At 45.1% G+C, this 23113-nt stretch overlaps 1 protein-coding gene across 1 annotated transcript in view; it reads left to right on the forward strand.

Annotated features, from left to right (window-relative positions):
• Positions 1 to 23113, forward strand: part of RICTOR (RPTOR independent companion of MTOR complex 2) — a 663554-nt gene that overhangs the window by 282698 nt on the left and 357743 nt on the right. Inside the window, 2 exon segments of the mRNA XM_029578377.1 lie at positions 11281 to 11327; positions 11854 to 11989. Of these exon segments, the coding sequence (XP_029434237.1) occupies positions 11281 to 11327; positions 11854 to 11989 (183 nt within the window).

The following is a 23113-nucleotide window of genomic DNA, read 5'->3' on the forward strand; positions in this document are numbered from 1 at the left end:
GCGGCGCTCAGACGGGAAGGAATCCTTGTCCATCCCTACCTAGACGATTGGCTGATCAGGGCGAAATCGCGAGAGGAGAGCCATCGGGCAACCAACAGAGTGATCGCCCTTCTGGAAAGCCTGGGATGGGTTGTCAACCTCAGCAAGAGTTGCCTACAGCCTTCCCAATCTTTGGAATATCTGGGAGTCCAGTTCGACACCCAGGCAGACACAGTCAGTCTCACCACCAAGAGAAGATTAAAACTTCAGGCGCGTCGCCAATCCTTGATGGGAGCCAGTCGACCCACAGCTTGGGATTACTTTCAGGTTCTGGGTCTCATGGCATCCACCCTGGAAGTGGTACCCTGGGCGAGGGCCCATATGAGACCTCTACAACGCTCCCTGCTCTCTCGATGGAGCCCCCGCTTCCGACATTACTCTATGCATCTACCTCTACCAGCCAGAGTGCGGCCTCAGCTACGGTGGTGATTACAGTCCAACCACACGAGCAGGGGTTCCAAGATGTCCTCCCCCACGTGGACTCTGCTCACCACAGATGCCAGCCTGAGCGGATGGGGAGCACACTGCGAAGAACTCACAGCCCAAGGGCGGTGGAACATCAACCGACTAGAGGCACGGGCAGTCCGGTTAGCCTGCCTGAAATTTGTTCACAGACTGAAGAACAGAGCAGTCAGAGTGATGTCAGACAACACCACCATGGTGGCATACATCAACCGACAGGGCAGAACCAGAAGCCAACAGGTGTCCCTCGAGATAGCCCTGCTGATGGCTTGGGCAGAGGCGAATCTTCAGGACATCTCCGCCGTCCACATTGCCGGAAGGGACAACACCACGGCAGACTTCCTCAGCAGAGAAAGCCTAAATCCGGGAGAGTGGCAGCTGTCCCCCACAGCTTTCCAGATGATTGTGGATCATTGGGGGATTCCGGACATGGACCTACTAGCGGACAGGTCCAATGCTCAAGTACCCAAATACTTCAGCCGCAGGCGAGATCCGTTCTCTCAGGGGATCGACGCCCTGGTTCAGCCATGGCCTCCAAGGGCCCTGCTATACGCCTTTCCTCCATGGCCCCTGCTGGGTACCCTTATCCACAAGATTCGGAAGTACCGGGGCCTAGTTCTTCTGGTGGCACCAGACTGTCCAAGAAGACCCTGGTACGCGGACATGAGAAGACTACTGGCAGGGGAGCCCCTTCCCCTGCCTCCGCTCAGGGACCTGCTCCGTCAAGGTCCCATCCTTCAAGAGGATCCGGCTCAATTCTCTCTTACGGTCTGGCCATTGAGAGGGCTAGACTGAAGAAGAGAGGTTACTCGGAGCCAGTGATAGACACACTCCTCCGAGCCTGCAAGTTCTCCACATCCCTCACCTACGTCAGGATTTGGAGAGTGTTTGAAGCCTGGTGCGATGCCCATGGCACCAATCCCCATGCGACTACCATCCCTATGGTTCTGGATTTCCTGCAGGATGGGCTTCAGAAGGGTCTCTCCCTCAGCTACATCAAGGTTCAGGTGGCTGCGCTGTCTTGCTATGGTCCCAGGAGGGATGGCAAGACCATTGCCACGCATCCAGATGTTTCTCGCTTCCTGAAAGGAGTCAAGCACATTCGTCCGCCACTGAAGTGGCCAGTGCCTTTGTGGAACCTCAATTTAGTTTTGGATTTCCTCGCGGGATCCACCTTCCGACCCCTTCGGGGCCTGTCTCTACGTTCTCTCACTTTGAAGATGGTGTTCTTGCTGGCTATATGTTCAGCACGCCGCATCTCGGAGCTACAAGCACTGTCTTGCCGGGATCCTTTTCTCAGACTCACTCCTGAGGCTATCCATCTTCGCACAGTTCCATCCTTGTTGCCTAAGGTAGTCTCATGATTTCACCTCAACCAGACCCTATCCTTGCCAACTACGGCAGGCCTGAAGAAATCAGAAGAAGGGCGTTTGCTACGCCATCTCGACATTGGCAGATTGCTGCCCAGATATCTGGAAATGACAGAAACAGTTCGAAAGACTGACCATCTGTTCGTCCTTCACAGCGGGAAGAAACAAGGAGGAGCGGCCTCTCGGCCCACCATCGCCCGCTGGATTAAAGAAGTCATCAGAGCGGCCTACGTGGAGGCCGGGAAGTCACCGCCTCTACAAGTCAAGGCTCATTCTACCAGAGCCCAAGCAGCATCTTGGGCGGAATCTAGGATGCTGTCGCCTGCAGAAATATGTAAAGCGGCGACGTGGTCCTCCCTCCACACCTTCTCCAGGTTCTACCGTCTGGATGTCCAGGCCAGGGAGGACACAGCATTCGCAAGGGCAGTTTTACACGGTCCTCAGGCAGCCTCCCGCCCAGTCCGGGAGTAAAGCTTTTGTACATCCCATTTGTTCTGAGTCCATCTGGCTACACGACAGGAAATGTTGAGATTACTTACCTGATAATCTCGTTTTCCTTAGTGTAGACAGATGGACTCAGCATCCCACCCAGCTGCCTGTATACATTGGTTTCACCGATTCCAGGTAAGCCTTATCACTTCTTACATGAGTGCGTCCACTCTACCAGGTGTCGACGCCTTCCGGTTGGGAATGCTGGCGCTCTCCAGCTACTATCAATCGGTCAGGGGAATCCTGTTTTCACTATTTCATTGAGCGTCAGTACACATATATCCATAACAGCTTTTGCAAGGAAGATTACTGAAGAGCTTCACTTCCTGTGGGGGTATATGTACCCGTGCTGACGTCAGATCCGTCTCCAACTGCTAGCACGAGCACACTATACCCATTTGTTCTGAGTCCATCTGTCTACACTAAGAAAAACAAGATTATCAGGTAAGTAATCTCAACATTCCACACCACCAGGAAAGGAAAGTCGATTCCTGGACAGTCTAGGCAGAAAGATCTTTCAGGTTGCTATGTTGGTTTCCAGAATAAATTCTTACCAGTTATTCATGAACCAATATCAACGCAACCTCTGGAAGCAGGTCGAAGGCCTTACCCAGGATCTTCCAGAGGATTTCAGGAAGCATTCTCACAACTCGTGCATAAGGGCCTAGAAGCAGGCAAGCACGAAGTCAGAGCTACATACGACAGCTTTGAGACTGCTTCTCGATTGTCAGCCTCAGGACTCACGGCTCGTAGATGGGCTTGGCTGAAGGCTTCTGAGTTAAGGCCAGAAGTTCAAGAGAGATTAGCCGACCTTCCTTGCTTGGGTGAAAACCTATTCGGAGACAAGGTTAAGGAAGCAGTGGCCACCATAAAGGACCACACTGAAACTCTCAAGCAACTATCACTAATTCCTCAGGAGTCACAACCACCTTCTAGAAGACTTCCTAGAAGAGATGTCAGGAGGCCTTACTACCGCCAACGGCGCTACTACCCCCCAACAAGCCGGGCAAGACAAGCTCGTCCAACTCAGCGTCCTCAGTCTCGGCAAAGGCCTGCTAGGCCTCACCCACCTGCTCAGACTGCATCTACATCAGGCTTTTGAAATACAACCAGAGAGCAGAAGCCCCTTTCACAATCCACTTCCAGAATTTCCAGTGGGAGGTCGCATAACCTATTTCCATCATACCTGGACCTCCATAACAACAGACCAATGGGTACTCTCAATTACAGCTCAAGGGCACCGATTGGATTTTCTCACTGTACCAAAAGAGACTTCACCTGTCACATCTTGGACAGTGAACCACCACTCCAAAATCCTAAGAACAGAATTATCCACCCTTCTGAGAGCCAGGGCCATAGAACCAGTTCCCAGGCCTCAGCAGGGCAGAGGATTCTACTCCCGCTATTTCCTCATTCCAAAGAAAACCGGAGGCCTACGTCCAATCCTGGATCTCAGAAATCTCAACAAATTTCTCAAAAAAGAAAAATTCAGGATGGTATCGTTAGGCACCATGCTACCTCTTCTTCAAAAAGGGAATTGGCTCTGCTCTCTGGATCTTCAAGACACCTATGCTCACATTCCCATCTTTCCTCCTCATCTACAGTACCTGCGATTTCTGATCGAGGGACAACATTTTCAATACCGAGTGCTTCCATTCGGCCTAGCCTCAGCACCTCGAGTGTTCACAAAGGGGCGGATTTTAAAAAGAGCGCGAATAGCCTACTTTTGTTTGCGCTCCAGGCGCAAACAAAAGTACGCTGGATTTTAGTAGATACGCGCGGAGCCGCGCGTATCTGCTAAAAACCTGGATTGGCGCGCGCAAGGCTATGGATTTTGTATAGCCGGCGCGCGCCGAGCCGCGCAGCCTACCCCCATTCCCTCCAAGGCCGCTCCGAAATCGGAGCGGCCTTGGAGGGAATCCTCTAACGCCCTCCCCTCACCTTCCCCTCCCTTCCTCTACCTAACCCACCCGCCCGGCCCTGTCTACACCTCCCCCTTACCTTTCTCCGGGGATTTACGCCTCCCGGAGGGAGGAGTAAATCCCCGCGCGCGCGCGGGCCTCCTGCGTGCGCCGGGCAGCGACCTGGGGGCGGGTACGGAGGGCGCGGCCACGCCCCTGGACCGCCCCGGGCCGTAGCCACGCCCCGTACCCGCCCCCAAAACACTGCCGACACGCCCCCAAAACGCCGCGACGACCGGGCCCGCCCCCGACACGCCCCCCTCGGAGAACCCCGGGACTTACGCGAGTCCCGGGGCTCTGTGCGCGCCGGGAAGCCTATGTAAAATAGGCTTCCCGGCGCGCAGGGCCCTGCTCACCTAAATCCGCCCGGTTTTGGGCGGATTTAGGCGAGCAGGGCTCTGAAAATCCGCCCCAAAGTGTCTAGCAGTAGCGGTGGCACATCTTCACAAACAAAGGATGCATGTATTCCCTTACTTGGACAACTGGCTCATCAGGAGTCAGACACAAGAAGGAGCTCTCAATTCCCTCAAGCTCACTGTCAACTTGCTTCACTCCTTGGGGTTTCTCATCAATTACCAGAAATCCCATTTCACACCATCTCACCTATTACAATTCATAGGTGCAGATCTAAACACCATCACAGCAAAAGCTTTTCTTCCAAGAGACCGTGCTCAAACACTCGTTCTCCTGGCACACTCTTTCTGAACTCAATCTCAAGTTACAGCGCATCAGTGCCTCACCCTACTCGGTCACATGGCCTCCACAGTTCACATCACTCCCATGGCCACACTGACCATGCGACTAATGCAATGGACACTCAAATCTCAGTGGATTCAAGCCATTCAACCATTGTCCACTCCCATTCAGATAACGCAGGAACTGCGTTCCTCCCTCCTCTGGTGGACATCAATGAACAACTTACTCAAAGGCCTACCTTTCCAGCAACCAGTTCCCCAAGTGACTTTAACTACAGATGCGTCCACCTTGGGCTGGGGAGCACACATTGGTCATCTAAAGACACAGGGAACGTAGACAAAACTCGAAGCCTCTTTTCAAATAAACTTCCTAGAGCTTCGAGCTATACGTTATGCGCTACATGCGTTCAAGGACTGCCTTTCACACAAGACTGTTCTGATCCAAACGGACAACACAGTAGCCATGTGGTACATCAACAAACAAGGAGGAACAAGTTCCTACCTCCTTTGCCAAGAAGCAGCACAGATTTGGGATTGGGCCCTGGCACATTCAATTCTTCTATGGGCCACTTACCTAGCGGGCGTCCACAACATAGTAGCCGATCACCTAAGTCGTCAGTTCCAACCACACGAGTAGTCCTTGGATCCAACGATAGCAACCAAGATCTTCCAACGCTGGGGTCAGCCAACAATAGACCTCTTTGCATCTCACCTGAACTACAAAGTGAACAATTACTGCTCTCTGCTCCGACACGAGAACAGCCTACCAAAGGACGCCTTTGCTCGCCATTGGAACTCAGGCCTGTTATATGCGTATCCACCGATACCACTCATAACCAAAACTCTCGTGAAGCTACAACAGGACAAAGGGACCATGATACTCATAGCCCCATACTGGCCTCGACAAGTCTGATTTCCGACGCTTCTAGATCTCTCAGTCAGGGATCCCATTCGCCTGGGAGTAACTCCCAATCTCATAACTCAGGATCAGGGTCAGTTGCACCATCCCAACCTTCAATCCCTGTCCCTGACAGCTTGGATGTTGAAAGCCTGATCTTACAACCACTCAACCTTCCAACCACTTTATCTCAAGTGCTGATAGCTTCACGTAAACCTTCCACTAGAAAGAATTATTCCTACAAATGGAAACGGTTTACTTTGTGGTGCACTCATAAATCTATAGATCCTTTCACTTGCCCCACTACCTCACTATTAGATTACCTATACCACCTTTCAGACTCTGGTTTTAGGACTTCATCTGTAAGAGTACATTTGAGTGCAATCTCAGCTTACCATAACAAGCTGGGAGACACACCTATCTCTACACAGCCTCTCGTAAGTAAATTTATGAAAGGTTTAACTTGCCTTAAACCTCCAGTTCATTCCCCCAGCATTCAATGGTACCTGAACGTAGTATTAACCAGGCTCATGTGTTCCCCATTCGAACCCATAGACACCTGTGACATTAAATTTCTTACATGGAAAACTGCCTTCCTCATAGCCATTACATCAGCTAGAAGAGTCAGTGAACTACAAGCACTTGTCACATACGAACCCTTTACAAACAGGCCTATCCAGTACCGAGCGGTAGGAAGAGCTGCGTTAGTGCCTGTGGCACCCGCGGTTACCGCCTGCACAGTGCACCTCACCTACCGCTCAATCCTGAACTCTAATTACATGCAAATGCATGCCGCGGCTAATAAGTGCCCGTGAAGCGTTAGGCCCGCGCAACCCATTTTACTGGATAGAGCGCCTATACAGTATCCTGGGTGCGCGGGCCTAAGGCTTCACGCCACGCTGGTATCTGTCATTTCAAATGTCATTTGAAATGACAGATACCAGGAAGTTGCTTCACCGATGTCAGTGTCTGTTCTCCCCTCCTCCCGGAGCAGGGCGCGAAAAGCAGCCTTGCTCCGGGAGGAGGGTAGAATAGACATTGACATCGGCGAAGCAAAAAAAAAATAAAACGAAAAAAGCCCCGGCCGCGAACATGGGTGCCGGTCTCCGTGGCAGCCCCAGTCCTCTCCCCTGCTCCCGAAGCAAAAAAAAAAAGCGAAAAAAACGTTGCAGCCCCCTTCCGATGTCCGGACTGGGACTGCCACGGAGACTGCAACGGCAAAGCGAAAAAAAAAAAAGACACTGAGCGGCGAAGCGAAAAAAACCAAAAGCTAAAAGTAAGTTGTTTCGCCGCTCAGTCTCTTCTCCCCCCTCCCGGAGCAGGGCGCGAAAAGCAGCCTTGCTCCGGGAGGGGGGGAAATAGACACTGAGCGGTGAAGCGAAAAACAAACCCAAAAGCGACTTACTTTTTTGCAGGAACACCATCGTGGCTGCCGGTAGCTCCCCCCTGACGAAGATGGCCGCCTGCACGGGGAAAGCGTGCAATTGGCCGCTGAAGACGTGACGTAAGTTGTTTGCAGGCGGCCATCTTCGTCAGGGGGGAGCTACCGGCAGCCACGATGGTGTTCCTGTTGATGTCTGCGAAAAAGTAAGTCGCTTTTGGGTTTGTTTTTCGCTTCACCGCTCAGTGTCTATTTTCCCCCCTCCCGGAGCAAGGCTGCTTTTCGCGCCCTGCTCCGGGAGGGGGGAGAAGAGACTGAGCGGCGAAACAACTTACTTTTAGCTTTTGGTTTTTTTCGCTTCACCGCTCAGTGTCTATTTTCCCCCCTGCCGGAGCAAGGCTGCTTTTCGCGCCCTGCTCCGGGAGGGGGGAGAAGAGACTGAGCGGCGAAACAACTTACTTTTAGCTTTTGGTTTTTTTCGCTTCGCCGCTCAGTGTCTTTTTTTTTTTCGCTTTGCCGTTGCAGTCTCCGTGGCAGCCCCAGTCCGGACATCAGATTGGGGCTGCAATGTTTTTTTCGCTTTTTTTTTTTTTGGCTTCGGGAGCAGGGGAGCGGACTGGGGCTGCCACGGAGACCGGCACCCATGATCGCGGCGGGGGCAGGTGAGCGGGGGCTGGGGGAAAGCTTTCCACCTACCCTTACCCATGCCTCTACCGCCTGGGTCAGGGTAGGCGGTAAGTTTGCAGGTTAAACGCGCGACAAAACGGCAGGGAAAGATAGCGATAGTCGGGGCACGGGTTACGGGATGCTAGGGAATAGCTAATTGGCTCGTTTGCATGCAATATCGAGCTAATTCGCTCGTTTGCATGCAATATACATGCTGCGGGCGGAAGGGGTTGCCCGGGGAATTTAGGACGCGGTAGGAGTAGGTTAAAGGGGATTCGGGATCGCAGGAAGGGCTAACGCGGCCGGAACGTGAGTAAAAAGCGGCTTAGGAGCAGGGTAAAAGCGGCCACACTTTACAGGATAGGCCTGAAAGTTCCTACATGACAGGGTGGTCCTCCGTACTCATCCCAAATTCCTTCCAAAAGTAGTCACGGAATTCCACCTAAACCAATCTATAGTTTTACCAACATTCTTTCCGAGGCCTTATTCTCACCAGGGAGAAAGAGCCTTACATACCTTGGACTGTAAGCGTGCACTGTCTTTCTACTTAAACCGCACTACAGTCCAGAGGAAATCCAAACAACTGTTTGTATCTTATGATCCAAACAAACCAGTGGGAAAACATACCTTGTCAAACTGGCTAGCAGATTGTATACAGTTTTGTTATGAAAAAGCAGGCCTTACTCTCCAAGGGCGAGTAAAAGCACATTCAGTCAGAGCAATGTCAACCTCAGTAGCACACCTTCGCTCTGTTCCTATTCTGGACATTTGTAAAGCAGCAACATGGAGTTCTCTTCACACCTTTGCAGCTCACTATTGTTTAGACAAAGAAGGAAGACAAGATTCAGCCTACGGACAATCTGTCGTAAAGAACTTGTTTCCAGTGTAATCCCAACTCCTTCTACATCCAACCTGCTGTGATCTTCGGCTCATTTCAACAACAATACTTCACTGTTGCCTCAATCTGAAATGACTCAGCCTCTAGCTTGCTAATCACCCATATGTGAGGACTAGCATCCTGCTTGTCCTGGGATAAAGCAAAATTGCTTACTTTGTAATAGGTATTATCCCAGGACAGCAGGATGTAGTCCTCACGAAACCCACCCGCCACCCCGCGGAGTTGGGTCCAATACGTTTTATTATTTTATTTTTGGCTAACGCTAATTGCTACAAAACAGACTGAAGAGAGACCCCTGTGGCAGGGAATATCATGGCATGCTGGGCATGCTCAGTAGGCACTCTGGTGCCAGTCAAAAATTTCATAGAAACTTTGATAGAAGTTTTTCCGTACATAGGGCTCCATTACTGATGTCACCCATATGTGAGGGCTACATCCTGCTGTCCTGGGATAACACCTATTACAAGGTTAGCAATTTTGCTTTACCGGCTGTGGATGGAATAGATTCTTTGGTTTATTGGTTGTCTTGAATTTAGTTTTTAGTATTTTTTGTTTGGGAATTTCCACAACAGTTGCATATTTGTATGACATTTTTGTTTGCTTGCACATGTAAGATGTGAACAGCTGAGTAAGTGGCTGGAGGTATCTATTTTCAGAAAAATGTTTTCATAATACTAAAGTACCTCTTTGTAAGAATTGTCTAATACAATACTATACTGTTCTGTTTAAACTGTTGTATAAAAAATTAAAGTATTTACTTGTACATAATTATGATTTTTTTCATTGCATGATTGTTATTTTTTTGATGCATTATTTTGAATATTTTGGTGCACGCAGATGTTTTGTTGCTGCATGAGGTGGCTCTGAAGTACCTGAGAGAAAAATTGAAATGTTATATTCTATGTAGCTCATTACATTCTTGGGAGGGAAATATTGTGTAGCTCCCCTTTTAAAGAAGACAACTTTTGCCTGCCAGGTTTATTTTCCTGCTGTTCCAGGTTTGTAGAATAAGATGATACAAGAGATTAGGTTGGCAGGGAGTTTGATGAGTGATGCACCCTTAACACATTGTTTAGGTTTTGAGGTGTTTACTGGAAAGTGATTATTTAGAAATGTTTACTCGATGGAGAGTTTTAAATGTTCTTAGTATGATTTTTGAGTCTGATTTTTATATTATTGGTCAATAAATTAGTCTTTTTATATGTTTTTATGTTTGTCTTCTGTTATGGTTACTGTGCAACAGCTGTCAACTGCATCCAATACTGAAAAAGACAGCATATAAATTATTTAAATAAAATGTTGGTTACCCAGGTCTTACTATATTGAGGAGATGAAAAAAATATGATATGGAGTTCAGTCCACATAGTTTATATCCTGTTACTGTTTAGACACAGCTTCTTGGCAGGATAGTAGATTTGGATGGCCAGTTCTTCATGGCCTTTTAGAGGAGTCGATGCCAACTCCATCCCACTTAGGACCCAGTATGATTTTGAGTTATCTTCCTTGTTAAGAAAAACAAAACAACAAACCCTTAAAAAAAAAAAAGGTGTTTTGGTCCAACAAAAACATGTTCTGTCACCGTTAAGGGTTCGTTGATATATTTTTCACTTTTTTGTTGAAGAATAGCCCTTAGCTAGAGAATCCTACTTGGTGAACAGTTCGTCTTCAGAGAAAGCCAACTTGCTTACCTGTAACAAGTGTTTTCTGAAGACGACCTTTCACAAGTAGCACAGACACTTTCACCTCCCTATTTGGAGGATTATTTTCTTAGTGAAAGCTCTTTGTTAGAACTAGAGGGAGCAGTGGGTGCTCTGTGCATACATGCTAAAGGCCCTTAGGCCTTTCCAGAGAGCTATGGAACAGATGTCAGTTTGGCGCCAAACCTAGTCACATGGTACACTTATATGACTAGTGTACTGCTTTTTCAGGTATGTATTATATGTAAACAGCTTTGCTTTTTGCAAGTTTTTTCTTTTAATTTCATCTTTCTCTGGAAATAGCAGCAAGATAAACAGATTGAAGCACTTTAAAAAAAAAATCTTTTTAAGTCACTGTTGTATGAATACCTAAGTACTGTGGCATTCAAATATTTAGAACAATTTTTAAAACAAAATGATGAGCTAAAAGAATGCAAGGCATCACTAAGCTGATGCACATATAACATTAAAATACCGTTATCCTTCCTTTTCAAAAATTTCCCTTACCATTCCAAGCAACATCCCTTAAAAAAGGAAAATAAGTTAGGCAATAAGCACCTATAAATTTAGTGAAAGTTATTACACAATTTATAAAGATCAAAATATAAACTTTAGGGAACATGTATTGTTTATTAAATCATTTAGAAATTTATAGACATGAATTCTATTAGTGTTTTTCTTAGAAGTAGATTATGGTGTTATAATATATTGTTTGTTCTTTCAGTGGCCAAATGTAAATCTAAAGAACTGTAAAGATGAACAGTTGCACAGGTATGTAAGCCTGAACCATTTAGAAATAATACTGAAGAATAAGTATGTTTTTAAAATTACGTTTATAAATGTTTGTCAAAGTTCAAATTAAAGGATTTTCTCTTAGGTATAGAATGGGAGTGCAGCTTGTATAAGTCATTCCAATTATTATGAGACAGAAATTGAATAAAAATGCATTTGAAATAAGTATATATTTTTCTTTTGGATTTTTTCCTGTTTTTAATATTCCTTTTCAGCTCTTTACTTTTGATCTTAACTATCTGCTTTGATTTACAGCTGCAAATCCTTACTCTTTACTTCTGTAACATTCCAGCTGTTGATGTGCTGAATTAACACGTTCTTGTACTTTGTACTTCTGTTCCAAATTACTGAAATTCACTACTTAATTTTTTTTTTTAGAGACTGCAGTCACTACTGACATGTTTGTAGAGAACTGCTCTGGTTGTTAATACTAAACTGTTTTATGTTGTACATTACTGATCATTTTTGGACTAGGAAGCAGCTAACTCATTTTCGTATCAATTAGGTTTGTACGAAGGCTGCTTTATTTTTTCAAGCCCAGCAGTAAACTGTATGCCAACCTGGATCTGGATTACATCAAGTCCAAACAACTTACCGTGGTTGGATGCCAATTTACAGAGTTCCTGCTTGAATCGGAAGAGGTGAGAAATACTTTTTTGGAGAACATATCAAAGAGCAAGTGATTATGCCCTATGCCTGATGAATATAACCACAAATATTTGCAGGAATATTTGTATACACTAGAACCAAAAAAAAAAAAAAGTAAAAAAAACAAAAAACAGTAATTGATGTAAAGTAGCACAGTGTTAGTATTTTCTTACTTGGGCAGTGATACTATAAGATACATCAACTAACATCTATATTCCCCAATGCAGTTCTAGACACCTAAATTATATTTCACTTGCAACCCTCTCATATTGCGGTGTATGAAACACAGAGCTATACAGTAGTGCTTAATTCAAGGAAGCTAGTGAGAACTGATTCAGCTATTATGCTCCAGGTTCTATTTGTGCTACATATATCATTTATACTAATCTTTTGAATACATTAAAACATAAACACAGAACATGACTGTGATGGTGCTAGCTCCATAAAGGACATGTCGTAGGTAGATGCAGCATCAAAGGGCAATACCAAGGGCTTGCCTCTTTGTGCATAAGTGGATATTTATCTTTGTGCTGCTTGCCATATTCAGGCATCTCAGCTTGGCATTGTTGTCGTCCCCAACTTGTTTCAGTGCTGCTTGGAGGTTCAGGGAGAGTTTTCTCAGACTGTTTTTGCTGAGTCTGCCCTTCCCAGCATGATGCGGGATTGGGACTGGAGGGAGACTTGTCAGAGGTTTCGCCTGGTTTGGGGGCTTCTCTAACTGGATCATCGGCAGGGGAAAGCTTTTCAGTGGATGCAGAACAGATGCCCCCTGGTGTTGTAATGGACCGTGGCGGTGTTTGCGCGCTTTTATACATGCAAGTCTTCTGTGAAACAGGGTTAAGCAGCCATTTGGCTAGGCCCAACTCACAGGTTTTTCTCAGTCGCCGACGTGGTAGGCCTAAGAGTTCAGGTGCTGCAGGTAAGTGTTGGAGTACATCATCACCTGCTGCGGGTCACACTGATAAGAGTCAGAGGTGGCATGAATGGTGAAGGCGGCCCTTTCTCCCTGGAGAATGGAAAATTCCTCCTGGGTTGGAGCTGTATGGCACAAAGTTGTGTTTTTCTTAGAGGTGAGTTGCTGGCTCGGATCGCCCAGGCATTGAAGATGCTGGGGGTGCCAGGGGCTGAAACCAAACAAGAATCCCATTTAGATTCCTGATGTAAAGCATTATGGATAATATTCAAGACTTGATTGATCTTGAATGGGGCGCTTCGGAAGCTAATTTTAGAGGGGGTGAGCTTTGGTAGCACTGCACCCCCTGGATCCAGCAGAGAGAGAGAGCAGTTAAGCTTTCTGAAAGTGGATGTGCTGGTGTGTGCAGTCACTAAGCGGGCGACTATCCCTGTGGTAGGGGGAGAAGCTTAAAGGAGGTGCAAGATAGGAGACTTGAGGCTATCCTTAAGCATTCCTCGAGGCGGTGGCAATGAATTGCAGGTGGCTTCTTGTGGCTCCCTGGTGGATCGCTCTTGCTTGCTCTCTCTCAGGAAGTAGATGAGTCTGGTTGAAATTCAGGGCAGTGCCCTACGGCCTTACCACCCTTACTGAGCGCAATCTCATCTGATCTCGAAAGCTAAGCAGGGTTGAGAGTCAGCTATGGCTGACAGATTGATGCCAAGACAATCCTAATCTTACGACATGGCCTTTTAAGGATCACTCTGGTTTGGGAGTGAGAAAAAAAATGGTCAATAAGTGAGGTGAGTCCCAGGTGTTACGAATGGGCTCAGGCCAGGAGTCATGAACACCACTAACAGGGATGTCTCAGGGTGGAGAAAGGCAGGACTGCAGAAGAGTCTAGATGCTGGCTGGTGCAGGCAGGAATGAGTGAACCCTATAGGCAAGTGGGAAGGTGGAATAGGCAGACTGAGTCTAATACTGGCTGGGGATACCTGATACCAGATGCATGATGGTAAGGGTGAACTTGAATACTGGAACAGCATGGAGGTATGTGTGAACGTGAATGTAGGTAAAGGTGTACAGGAAACTGGAACTGGGTGCTGGTAAGGATGAATTCAGGAAGCGTGCAGGTAAGAGTGATAATGGCTGGAGGTATAAGTGACTGATTTGAGGAAACAAGACTGACAGAGAACTATACAGACAAACCAGGACAGCACTAACATTGAACATGAAACACATAAGCCCGAAGGCAGCAGAGCGGGGCAAAGGCCGAAGGCTACAGACAGCAGACTAAGGAGCCGTAGGCCACACACACACACAGCAGGCAGAAAGCCTGTAGGCCACAGACGGCAGGCAGAGGGCCCGTAGGCCACACACAGACGGCAGGCAGAGGGCCCGTAGGCCACACACACACAGTAGGCAGAGGGCCCGTAGGCCACACACAGACGGCAGGCAGAGGGCCCGTAGGCCACACACACACAGTAGGCAGAGGGCCCGTAGGCCACACACACACAGTAGGCAGGGGCCGTAGGCCACACACACAGTAAGTAAGGCAAGGCAGGTCAGAAGGCCCGTAGGCCACACACACACCGTAGGCAGAGGGCCGAAGGCCACACACACAGTAAGCAAGGCAAGTCAGGTCAGAAGGCCCGTAGGCCACACATACACAGTAAGCAAGGCAAGGCAGGTCAGAAGGCCTGTAGGCCACACACAGCAAGCAAGGAAGGCTAGAGCAGGGAGCCCAGACGAGCTCGATGCTGAAGCACTGATGGAACTGCTAGACAGGATTATAAAGGAAAGTCTGGGGTATAGAGTAGACAGGAAGGAAGGAGTGGGCCAGCCAGAAGAACATGCTCGTGGGGGTCCTCTGGTGGTGAGGCGGCTGCATAGCAGCCATGGTCGTAACACCAGGTTCCTCGGTTACCAGAGGATTAAAAGCAGGAACCACACTTGTTCGGCAAGATACGTCGTGCTAGGTGTTTTCAAACATTTTAGACCCTACAGAGGGCAAAAGTACACAATAAGCAACCAAATGTTCGATCTTATACAACTTTATTGTGTAGAAACAATGTATGCAAATGAGCCCGACTCCAGCCGAGTTTCGCCCTCTTTCAATAGGGCTACATCAGGGGCTAAAAACATACAATAAATAACAATAAATAATATGAAAATGAATAAAACTAATAAAAACATATAATAAACAAACATTTAAAATGAACATATAAAATGATACATATAAAATGGTAACATGGATATGTGTGGTGTAAGTATGGAAACCAACATAAAAAATATGAAACAAATATATAAACTAAGATCATAAAATCTGCACAGTAAAATTAAGCAGCAGTTAAAAATGTAAACAGTATGTAAAAAATGAAATGTATGTAAAAAAGTGAATATTGCCTTAATCACTATGGCTCGTTACAACGAGTGACATTGGCTACATAAGTGTATAAAAATATCATTATTTAATTAAAAACATTGATAAATAAAATAAAGCTCACCATGTCTGTAAAATGTGTTGGAAAAAGAAGACAGAGAAAATTAAGTGAAAAGCTTAAAATGCTTATTATTTGCATATATAGATATGGAAAAATAGTGGAAATAGTGCATATATAGATATGGAAAAATAGTGGAAAGTGTTCTAAACATCAAAATCACAGAACATATAGAAAGACATGGTTTAATGGAACAAAGTCAGCATGGCTTTACCCAGGGCAAGTCTTGCCTCACAAATCTGCTTCACTTTTTTGAAGGAGTTAATAAACATGTGGATAAAGGTGAACCGGTAGATATAGTATACTTGGATTTTCAGAAGGCGTTTGACAAAGTTCCTCATGAGAAGCTTCTAGGAAAAGTAAAAAGTCATGGGATAGGTGGCGATGTCCTTTCGTGGATTGCAAACTGGCTAAAAGACAGGAAACAGAGAGTAGGATTAAATGGGCAATTTTCTCAGTGGAAGGGAGTGGACAGTGGAGTGCCTCAGGGATCTGTATTGGGACCCTTACTGTTCAATATATTTATAAATGATCTGGAAAGAAATACGACGAGTGAGATAATCAAATTTGCAGATGACACAAAATTGTTCAGAGTAGTTAAATCACAAGCAGATTGTGATAAATTGCAGGAAGACCTTGTGAGACTGGAAAATTGGGCATCCAAATGGCAGATGAAATTTAATGTGGATAAGTGCAAGGTGATGCATATAGGGAAAAATAACCCATGCTATAATTACACAATGTTGGGTTCCATATTAGGTGCTACAACCCAAGAAAGAGATCTAGGTGTCATAGTGGATAACACATTGAAATTGTCGGTGCAGTGTGCTGCGGCAGTCAAAAAAGCAAACAGAATGTTGGGAATTATTAGAAAAGGAATGATGAATAAAACGGAAAATGTCATAATGCCTCTGTATCGCTCCATGGTGAGACCGCACCTTGAATACTGTGTACAATTCTGGTCGCCGCATCTCAAAAAGATATAATTGCGATGGAGAAGGTACAGAGAAAAGGGCTACCAAAATGATAAGGGGAATGGAACAACTCCCCTATGAGGAAAGAATAAAGAGGTTAGGACTTTTCAGCTTGGAGAAGAGACGACTGAGGGGGGATATGATAGAGGTGTTTAAAATCATGAGAGGTCTAGAACGGGTAGATGTGAATCGGTTATTTACTCTTTCGGATAGTAGAAAGACTAGGGGGCACTCCATGAAGTTAGCATGGGGCACATTTAAAACTAATCAGAGAAAGTTCTTTTTTACTCAACGCACAATTAAACTCTGGAATTTGTTGCCAGAGAATGTAGTTCGTGCAGTTAGTATAGCTGTGTTTAAAAAAGGATTGGATAAGTTCTTGGAGGAGAAGTCCATTACCTGCTATTAAGTTCACTTAGAGAATAGCCACTGCCATTAGCAGTGGTTACATGGAATAGACTTAGTTTTTGGTACTTGCCAGGTTCTTATGGCCTGGATTGGCCACTGTTGGAAACAGGATGCTGGGCTTGATGGACCCTTGGTCTGACCCAGTATGGCATTTTCTTATGTTCTTAGATATTGTATCCTCATCAATGTTGTATATATGAACAAAGGGCATTGCCTACGGGATTAATATAAAAGTATAAAGTCAATTGCGGAGAACAATATCATATAAACATAATTGAACATGCCATGGCATGCAGGAACCTTAAATATTAATATAACTTCGGTAACTGCCAGAATCTAATGGCATCTTAATATCACTACAGATGCCATTAGATTCAGTTATGTTTATATGATATTGTTCTCCGCAATTGACTTTATACTTTTATATTAATCCCGTAGGCAATGCCCTTTGTTCATATATACAACATTGATGAGGATAGAATATCTATACAGGCAAATAATAAGCATTTTAAGCTTTTCACTTAATTTTCTCTGTCTTCTTTTTCCAACACATTTTACAGATGTGGTGAGCTTTATTTTATTTATCAGTGTTTTTAATTAAATAATGATATTTTTATACACTTATGTAGCCAATGTTACTCGTAACGAGCCATAGTGATTAAGGCAATATTCACTTTTTTACATACATTTCATTTTTTACATACTGTTTACATTTTTAACTGCTGCTTGTTAATTTTACTGTGCAGATTTTATGATCTTAATTTATATATTTGTTTTATATTTTTTATGTTGGTTTCCATACTTACACCACACATATCCATGTTACCATTTTATATGTATCATTTTATATGTTCATTTTAAATGTTTGTTTATTATATGTTTTTATTGGTTTTATTCATTTTCATATTATTTATTGTTATTTATTGTATGTTTTTAGCCCCTGATGCAGCCCTATTGAAAGAGGGCGAAACTCGGCTGGAGTCGGGCTCATTTGCATACATTGTTTCTACACAATAAAGTTGTATAAGATCGGACATTTGGTTGCTTATTGTGTACTTTTGCTCTCTCGGCTTTATTAAGCAACCTTCCTTGCTGCTTTTTTAGACCCTACAGAGGAGCAACTTCTCATAGGGCTTAACTTTGGGTAGGTCCCAGGCAGCCCAGACAGGGCATGGACTCGAGTGGCAGTGCCCCCTCCAAACCCCTCATTGAGGTTGTGCCGACCCACTCCCAGGAGCAGGGAAAAGGGGATCGCTTGTGTCTCCTTTTTAACGGAGGTGGATTGAGATCACGTCAGACTAGTGGGGTCTGGAGGTGATAAGAGATGGCTATGTTCTGGAGTTCCTCAGCATTCCTTGGGATGTCTTCATGGTGTCTTCCTGAAGCTCTCCACAGAAGTGACAGTGGAGTGTATGCTGTTAGGACTTCTCAGCCTGCAGGCTGTGATCCCAGTGCCCATGTTGCAAGATAATACAGGTCGATATTCCAATTTCATTGTACCTGAGACGGGGCAGTTCCTTCGGCCCCATCTGGATTTCAAGGGGTTAACAGACTTTTGCAAGTGTCTCATTCCTGCATGGAAACCTTATGCTTGCTGATAATGGCAGTATAATTGGGGGAATTTCTTAAATTTCTGGATTGTCAGAGGCGTATCTGCATATTCCCATCCGGCTGGAGCATCAACGGTTTTCTGCATTTTGCTGTTTTGAGATGACATCAGTTTTTGAGTGCTACCCTTCAGTTTTGACACTGCACCCAAAACCTTCTCTAAGGTCATGGTGTTGGTAGCGGCAGTGTTGAGAAAAGATGGCATTCTGATCCACCTGTACTTTCATGATTGGCTAATTCTGGCAGAGAGCCATGAAAGAGAATTTTCAGGCCCCACACAAGGTGATCTCCTTGCTGCAGGAACTCGGTTGGGTGGTGAACTTGACCAAGAGCAATCTGCAGCCATCCTAGACACTGGAGTATGTAGGTGTTTGTTTTCGACATGAAGCAAGACAGGTGTCTCTATCAGGGTTCCACATTCAGAACTCATGGCACAGGTGTGACTATTGACAAACAATACGCCCGACGGTGTGATCTTATCTACAGGTTCGCGGGTTGATGGCAGTCACTTCAGAGGTGGTTCCATGGGCAAGGGCACATTTGCATCCTCTTCAGCACACACTGCTTAGACATTGGAGTCCACAGTCTCAGGATTATTTGATTCAATTTTAGTTACCGGTAGAGTTCAGCATCTGACTACAGTGGTGATTGCAAGCAGATTTATCTAATGAATGGGCTTGCTACTACACATGATAGATTCAAGCCTCCAGGTTTGATAGTCTGGGGCATTGGAGAACAGAGGAGATCCTCTGGAGGATCAACTGGCTGGAAGCCCAAGCCATTCGGCTGACATGCTTGCGATTTGTTGACCGCTTGCAGGGTTGAGCTGTCCGAATGATGTTGGACAATGCAATGATGGTGGCTTACATCAATAACTAGGAGGAGCCAAGAGCCAGCAAGTGTTGCAGGAAATAGCCCAACTCATGGAAAGGGCGGAAGTACATTTTCAGGTGGTCTCAGCCTTACACATTGCAAAAATAGACAATGTAAGAGCTGACTTTCTTAGCAGACAGAGTCTGGATTCAGGAGAAAGGGAATTGTACAATGAAGCATTCCAGCTCATGGTGGGCTGCTGGGACCTACCATTTCTAGGCTTGCTGGTGACATCACATATTGCGAAGGTTCCTCGCTTCTTCAGTTGCAGGAGAGATCTGAAGTTTTTGGGCATTAATCCCCTCATATAGGAATGGCCGGAAGCCCAGCTTCTATATGCCTTTTTCCCATGGCCCATATTGGGCAGAATGATTTGGAGGGTCAAGAGAGACACAAGGGTTGGTACTTCCGGTGGCAATACATTGGCCCAGGAGGCTGTTGTATGCAGATCTGCGGAGGCTTCTGGTAGACTCTCCTCTCCGATTACCGGTCCACAGGGATCTGCTACGGCAGGGGCCTGTTCTTCTCGAAGATTGGACTTTATTTTTGTCTTACAGTTTGTTTTTTGAGAAAGCTCGGTTGCTGAAGCATGGCTAGTCCATTGCTGTGAGTTCCATCTTGCTTTGAGCGCGAAAGTTATTCTCTTCCTTAGCCTATGTTTGTGTTCGTCAAGAGTTTGAGCCTTGGTGTGAGGAGCGAGGGGATTCATCCTCATTCGGTTAGAATTCAGCTCGGTTTGGGTTTTTGCCGGATGGGTTGTTTGACTTGGCCCTTAATTCCTTGAAGGTACGGGTGGCAGCTCTTGCTTGTTTGAGGTCACATGTATAGTGAATACTTGTCAGCCCATCCAGTTATGGCCCGGTCCTTGAAAGGGGTGAAGCATCTTCATCCCCCCTTGCAGTTTCCGGTGTCCTTGTGGAGTCTTAATCTTTTTCTGGATTTCTGGCGGGTCCCACCTTTCGACCACTGCATAGCCTCTTCCTGAGGTTACTTACTAGCAGGCGATGTCCTGCATGTGAGGTTTCCAAACTGAAGATTCTGTGTTGCCGGGAATTGTTTCTGTGAGTGACTCTGGGTGTGGTCCAGATGTGAACTGTTCTGGCTTTTGGTCAAGGTAGTCATGGATTTTCACTTGAATCAATCAATTCCCTGCCATCTGTGGGCAGAGAGAGAGAGAGCGGGATGGATGAATATCGCTTGTTACGGCATATCATGAGGTATTGGAGGTTTCTTAACCTCTCTAGAAGAAGGGCCGACTGTTTATACTCCACGGTGGGAATAAACAGGGTGAATTGGTGTCGCAGACTATGATAGCCCACTGGATTAAGAATATTATCACGGCTGCATATGTGGATGCCGAGTAGCTGTTTCTTAGTCAGGTTAGCACTCATTCCACTAGGGCTCAGGCAGTGTCTTGGGCGGAGATTAGATGGTTGTCTCCTGTTGAGATTTGTCGTTATGCAACATGGTTTTTCTTACGCAACTTCCAAGCATTATCACCTGGATATGCAAGCCCAGGAGGACATAGCTTTCGCTTGTGAAGTGTTGATCGGACGTGGGCAGCCTCCCGCCCTGTTTGGGAGTAGCTTTGGTACATCCCACTGGTGTGGACTAACCTTTCTGAATGCTAAGAAAGGAGAAATTACTACTTACCTAATAATTTCCTTTTCTTTAATGAAGACAGTTTAATCTACCTTTCTGCCCTTGGCTGCTGAATGGTGATGCTATTGTCCTCCTGAAAGGCTGTGTTTCCAGGGATTACTGGTAAGTGTCAGATCCAGTTCCTAGATTAAGAATATTACACTTCTTGTCTGACCTCAATTTTTTCTGTTAACTGTTTGTTTAAATGGTTGTCTTAATGGTTATGATCATGTATTCTTTAGTTGTCCATGGTTGGCTTTTGCAGAGAATACTGGCGGGCTGATGTCTGTGCAGGGGTATATATACCATGACATCAGCTTTGCTTTGTCTCCATCTGCTAGTAGCAGTGCAGAAGCCACTGGTGAGGATTAACCTGTCCTCATTAAATAAAAGGAAATAATCAGGTAAGTAGTAATTTCTCCTTAGTAATAAATGCTAGATGAGGTCAACAAAACATTCGCAATAATCCATGACAACAGTTACCAACATAGTTTTATTAGCCATCATAACCAATACTATGAGAGAGCCTCACCAATATTGGCAAAAATAGCCCAAGACGCAGTAAGTGGGATAAAGCAGAAGGTATGGTGCAACAGAGTATTTTAACCATTACCAGCAACAGAAGGAAGAATCATGGGTGCAAAAACAACAAAAAAAATAGCAAAATAAGTTCTCCAGTGACAAGCAAGTTGGTAATCCTCACATGTGATTGACATCATCCAGTGGAAGTGTGGCCCAGAACTTGTATGTCAAAGTTTGTAGAACTTTGACTGTGCCTCACTGGGCATGAATTTATTTATTTTATTTATTTATTTATTGTTTTTGTTATACCGAGTTTCATGACAGGCATCACATCAACCCGGTTTACAATTAACAAAGTGTGTAAAACATAACATAACGTAAAACAATGTTCTCAAAAAGAACCTTGAACTTTAAATATCGTGAATCAGATATAGGAATTGAGAAAGTTACAATAAATCAGGGAAATCAACTTGGAGCTGGAAAAGGGGAGAGATTGCACAGAGCAATATTAACATTTCAGTCTATTAATGTAATAGAGTAGCATAGTGAGTAAATAAGAATATGTGAGAAACTGTGGCAATACCTCACTATGGAACGGAACATAAATAACCAAATGCATAAATACGACAGTGTTATGATAAAAGTTCAGCAGGTATTGATGATTGTCAATTTAAGGTTGATTGAATTGTATTTGGTCCAGTTATTGGATAAGAGTTTGTGCTATTTAATGGAGGAATTATTCAAGGCTTGGAAATGCTTTTTTGAAAAGCCAAGTTTTTAGTCTTTTCCTAAATGTTAGAGAGCATGGCTCCTGTCTCAAATCTACACCATACATCCTTGCAGAGGCCCTTTCAATCTGTTCTGCAGAACACACCGGTCACAGTTCATATTAACATAGTAAATGTCTGTAGATTTATTTATTTATTTATTTATTTAAAGCTTTTTTTATACCGGCATTCATGATAAAATCACATCATGCTGGTTTACAGGAAACAGGGGAGTGATAACATTGAACGAAAAACTGGTGTTTATAGGTAGATATAAAGACCAAAATGGTCCATCTAATCTGCCCAGTAAGTTACTTAGGGTATTGTGTGTTCCATGCAGGTTCCTCCCATGGAGAAATGTTACACTTAATTTTAACATAGGTCACCCCATTTCTTTATTTCCATCTTCTAGCCTCTAGGGATCCACAGTGCTCTTTGAATTCCATTTCCGTTCTTGTCTTCACCATCTGTTCAGAGAGGGCATTCTATGCATCCACCACACTTTTTGTGAAGAAGTATTTCTGACAGTCCTGAATCATGCCCCCTGTAGTTTTATCATGACCCCTAGATCTGCTTCCTTTATATCGGAGAATATTTGATTTTTAAAAACATAAGAAATTGCCATGCTGGGTCAGACCAAGGGTCCATCAAGCCCAGCATCCTGTTTCCAACAGAGGTCAAAACCAGGCCACAAGAACCTGGCAAATACCCAAACACTAAGAAGATCCCATGCTACTGATACAATCAATAGCAGTGGCTATTCCCTAATTAAAATTGATTAATAGCCATTAATGTACTTCTCCTCCAAGAACTTATCCAAACCTTTTTTGAACCCAGCTACACTAACTGCACTAATCACATCCTCTGGCAACAAATTCCAGAGCTTTATTGTGCGTTGAGTGAAAAAGAATTTTCTCAGATTAGTCTTAAA

This window comes from Rhinatrema bivittatum, chromosome 1, assembly GCF_901001135.1.
Source record: "Rhinatrema bivittatum chromosome 1, aRhiBiv1.1, whole genome shotgun sequence".
NCBI lineage: Eukaryota > Metazoa > Chordata > Amphibia > Gymnophiona > Rhinatrematidae > Rhinatrema > Rhinatrema bivittatum.